Source organism: Vombatus ursinus, unplaced genomic scaffold (assembly GCF_900497805.2).
Source record: "Vombatus ursinus unplaced genomic scaffold, bare-nosed wombat genome assembly UNPS02014941.1, whole genome shotgun sequence".
NCBI classification, from domain to species: Eukaryota; Metazoa; Chordata; class Mammalia; order Diprotodontia; family Vombatidae; genus Vombatus; species Vombatus ursinus.
Window position 1 is genome coordinate 10,768,992 of NW_020954719.1, and position 4,703 is coordinate 10,773,694.

The following is a 4,703-nucleotide window of genomic DNA, read 5'->3' on the forward strand; positions in this document are numbered from 1 at the left end:
TTTTGGAATCCATTATCAATGAGTCACAGAGTATTGGGTATGTCTAAGACCACAGAGTAACCAGATATACTCAGGAGAGGCTAACATTGGCTCCATACAAGAGAAGAAAAGAAATAAAAACTTCCTAATAATGTGAGTTGTCCAAAATTGTAAAGAGATACATAGGTAGTGAATTCCTTATCTTTGAACATTTTCAAGCAGAGCCTGGTTAACCCTTTGTCAAGAAGGTTGTAGCAGGATACCTGACCAGGTTGGGATTGAGCTGGATGACCTCTGAGGTACTTTTATGCTCTGAGATTCTAAGGTTCCATGACTCCTTCTACCCAATAGGAGCAATTAGGACAATGCATATCTTGCTGAGTTCACCTGCTCTCTTCTCCCTCCAGCAGCTTCCTGTAGGTAGCAATCTCCACATCTAGGGCCAACTTGACATTCAGCAGATCCTGGTAGTCCCGGAGCAGCTGAGTGAGATCTTCCTTGCTCTGTTGCAGGGCATCCTCCAACTGGGCCAGCTTGTCCTGGGCATCTTTGACAGTTTTCTCCCCTTTCTGCTCAGCCTCCAGGATGGCCTGTTCTATTGCAGCATTCTGTAGAGGGTAGGATGAGGTGAATCAATGGACCCTATGCCATGTTAGAGACTCACTTATAAAGGATCCAAAGATTGAGAACTGGTAAGAGTCTTGTCTATCTAGTCCAGCGCTCTCCTTTGACAGATGACAACACATTAAGTGACTGACCCAATGTCAAAAAAGTAGTCAGGAGCAGAACTGAGATTTGAACATAGCTCTTTTGAGGTAGCTAGGGGACATGGTGCTAGGTGGCACTTGGATTGGGATCAGGAAGACTCAACTTCATGAGTTCAAATCCAGTCTCAGACACATACTATCCATGGGACCCTAGGAAAGTCACTTAATCCTGTTTGCCTCAGTATCTTCAGCTGAAGAAGGAAATGGCAAACCATTCCACTATCTGTGCAAAGAAAACCCCAAAGGGGTCATGAAGAGTTGGACATGACTGAAATGACTGAACAACAGCAAAAGGCAACAGTGGAGAGAGAACTGGATTTGTAGTCAGGAAGACCTGAAATCATGCCCTACCTCTGATGCTCTTTGTGGCACTTTGAGCAAGTTATTTAATCTCCTTAAGCCTCAGTTCCCTCATCTGTAAAATGAGGGCAATAGCACCTACCTCTCAGAGTTATAGTGAAGATCAAACAAACCTTAAAGTAATATATAAATATTAACTGTTATTATTGCAGTTACTATTATTCTCCCCACATCTAGAGCTTTATCTACCACTCCAGACCATCTGCCCCTTATATGATCTTCTTCTAGTAGGGATCACCATCTATCTAGTCAATGGAATGTAGACAATAAATATGAATTAAGCAGGAGCTCAGGCATGTCAACACTAATATTAACATCAATGCTCTTTAGCAGTAATACCCATTGACATTTAAACAGAGCCCTAAGTCTTACATGGCACTTTCCTCACAACTCTGTGAGGTAGGTCATAGAAGGTATTCTCCTCATTCTGCAGATGAGGAAGCTGAAGCAAAGAGAGGTTTGTCAATATCAAAGCGGGAATCTGAACCCACTGGACCCAGAGAGACCACACTAACTAGATATATAACCATGGACGGGTCATTGAACTTTTCTGGACCTCAGTTCTCTTATCTAGAAAATTAAGAACTTGGGCCAGTTGAACTTTAAAGGTCACTTAACTGCTTCCTGCCTCAGTTTCCTTGACTGTAAAATGGGGATAATAATAGTAGCACCCATTTCCCAGGGTTGTTGGGAGGATCAAATGAGAAAATATTTATAAAGTCCTCAGAATAGCGTCTGGCACAAATACGTGCTTAATAAATACTTGATTCTTTCTTTTCTCTTTCTTCCCTCCTTCCTTATTCCTTTCTTTTTTTCTTTCCTTCCTTTCCTCATTTTTTCCAACTTGATCATTCTATTAGTCTCTCACTCCTGCTCCGGTTATTTTTCACACCACACTACCTTCACATTGTGATTAATTCTCATGACTCATTCACATCTTCTCTACTGGGCCCATGTCACAAATTTCCCAAGGGCAGAGACTAATTAAGGCACCTCCTTCCTCTGGAGGTCTTCCAGAACCCTGTCCCCTCCCCTGCCCCCAGCCCTTTTCTCTCCCTTCATGCCCAGCACCCAGTACAGAGTTCTGCACATGGAGACAGATAATGTTCGTTTATTGACCTGGAAACCATAAGCGCAGGAGATTTTGACCACAGAGAGTCAAACCACAGCCCCTACCTGTTTCTTGACACGGTCAATTTCTGCACGTAGTCTCTGAATCGTTCGGTTCAGCTCACTAATCTCAGTCTTGAGTACCTTAACATCTTCACCATGTTTCCCTGCAGTGATCTGAAGCTCTTGGTACTAAAGTTAAGGGAAAAGACCAGAGTCAAAAGCAAGTAGAGGAACACTGTCCAGATGATGGCAGCTCTCCTCAGATGGCCATTCCATTTCTTTGTGCACTTATACAACAAGGTTTTCTGGAGCAGAGTGCCGAAGCCTACCAGACATCTGCCCTGAAGCACAATTTGAACTTGGTCAGGTCAGAATCACTGAGCACAGAGAGATAATCTATCCAATATAGAATAGAGGGTCAGTTTGTGGCACCTGATTTAAGGTTGATAGAACCATCCATGTGCCCTTGAGAGTTCTCTTGGTGATCTAGCCTTTTAAATGAAACAGCTGCCCTAAAACCAACCAGGCAAAACCTAAGGATGCTGAGATCTACTAGACAATGTTTCCAGGAGTTATGATAAGAGATTCTTCTACCACTCACTCCTTCCCAGAAGGGGATAAAAAAAAAATGCTGGCTCCTCTACAGATCAGATTGTACCCTAGATATCTGTTTCCTTCACTCACCTTGGTCTGGTACAAAGTATCAGCTTCTGTCTTACTCTTCTGGGCAATATCTTCATACTGAGCTTGGATCTCCTCCAGGATGCTATCCAGGTTCAGGGTACGATTGTTATCCATGGAAAGGACCACATTGGTGTCACTGACAGTTTTATGCACTTGGGCCAATTCCTGTAGGACATAATTTGGATTCATCTTTGGTGGTTTTCTTTTTCTTTGGCTCTTCTTTCTCCTGAGATTCACAGAACTATCTCTCCCCTCAACTCCACTCACAAATTTAGAGACCAACCCAAAGTACTTCCCTCCTGAGAGCTTTTCTCCCTTGTCTCTCTGTTTTCCAAGGGCCCTACAATGGTTAGAGCGAAGAAGTTAGCCCCTAGACTTACAGTCTCATACAGAACCGTGAGGAATTCGATTTCTTGCTGCAGACTGTCCACTTTAGTGGTAAGGTCAACTTTAACTGTATAAGCAGCATCCACATCCTAAAATAAAGCAAGGGGGAAAGCATATTAAGGTGAAGTTAGGGAGGACTCTTGATGCCTGAATGTCTCTTGAATATGTTTTGAGTATAGATACGCCTATTGGTCTGGGAAAAACCCAAAAGAAAAAGGCTTAATGGGACGAATTGGCTTAGGATCCAGAATGCTTGAGTTCAAATTCCAATTCTCCAATCTATAGGTTATATGACTTTGGACAAGTCTTCTTAGGGTTCCTCATGTATAAAATGAGAGAGAGAGAGAGAGATTAGATGACCTCTGAAATCCCTTCCAACTCTGACACTGATTCTATGAGAAGTTTTCTGTCTTAGCTTATCATCAGCCTCAAACATACTTAGTCCTGTTCCAGATAGGAAGATGTAATTAATAATAAACCAAAGCACTAAACTATTGTTCAGTTTAGTCATTTCCAACTCCTCATGACCCCATCTGGGGTTTTCTTGGCAAAGATACTGGGTGGTTTAACATCTCCTTCTCTAGCTCATTTTACAGATGAGGAAACTGAGGCAAACAGGTTTAAGTGACTTGCCGAGGGTCACATTGCAAGTAAGTGTCTCAGACCAGATTTGAACTCGGGAATATCAGTCTTCCTGACTCCAGGCCCAGTGCTCTATCCACTGTACCATCTAGCTGCCTTCTCACTAAAAAAAAGCACTAACCCACATTCCCTCCCAACACCGGCAGGTTGTACTGTCATCACCAGCTGGCAAGAATATGGGCAAAGAAGGTAAAGAGTAATCATAGCCAACATTATGCAATACTTTTCTCACAACAAACAAGGCCAACAAGAAGTTTGATTTTCAGGATTTACTGCAAGTTTCAATGCAGAAAACCAAGAACTAATTACATTTGCTGTATCATTAGTATGATTACTATAGATTTCACTGAGCTCCTCATCACACAGCCCTGAAAAATGGACTGGGGACTAGAATTATTCACAAATGGAAAAACTGAGGCCCCATGAATAAGGAACTATAGTTTCCCAAGACCCAGGAATTGGTGCCTGCTTTCTTGACTCCTAGTGGAAGATTCAGCTATGCTCACCTTCTTAAGCACCACAAAGTCATTCTCAGCATTTGTACGGGTGTTCATCTCTGTTTCATACCTGGTAAAATTGAGAAGATGGATAAGTGACCACCGTGAGCCCTAATGAGCAGTTCTATAAGGCTATTACCACCAGGAATGTCCCAATTACCAACTTCTTCTGTGTTTAGATGACCTTAGTCTCTGCAACAAACCTGGAGTCTGGGACTTGGTGGTTGTAGATAGATAGATAGATAGATAGATAGATAGATAGATAGATAGATAG

At 42.4% G+C, this 4,703-nt stretch overlaps 1 protein-coding gene across 1 annotated transcript in view; it reads right to left on the minus strand.

Annotated features, from left to right (window-relative positions):
• The window catches only part of LOC114029661 (keratin, type II cytoskeletal 1-like), an 11,503-nt gene that overhangs the window by 2,040 nt on the left and 4,760 nt on the right, over nucleotides 1-4,703 (minus strand). Inside the window, exons 3-7 of the mRNA XM_027844249.1 lie at nucleotides 4,439-4,499; nucleotides 3,284-3,379; nucleotides 2,904-3,068; nucleotides 2,283-2,408; nucleotides 367-587 (exon numbers count right to left, since the gene is read on the minus strand). Coding sequence (XP_027700050.1) covers nucleotides 367-587; nucleotides 2,283-2,408; nucleotides 2,904-3,068; nucleotides 3,284-3,379; nucleotides 4,439-4,499 — 669 coding nt within the window. The remainder of the gene's footprint in view (nucleotides 1-366; nucleotides 588-2,282; nucleotides 2,409-2,903; nucleotides 3,069-3,283; nucleotides 3,380-4,438; nucleotides 4,500-4,703) is intronic.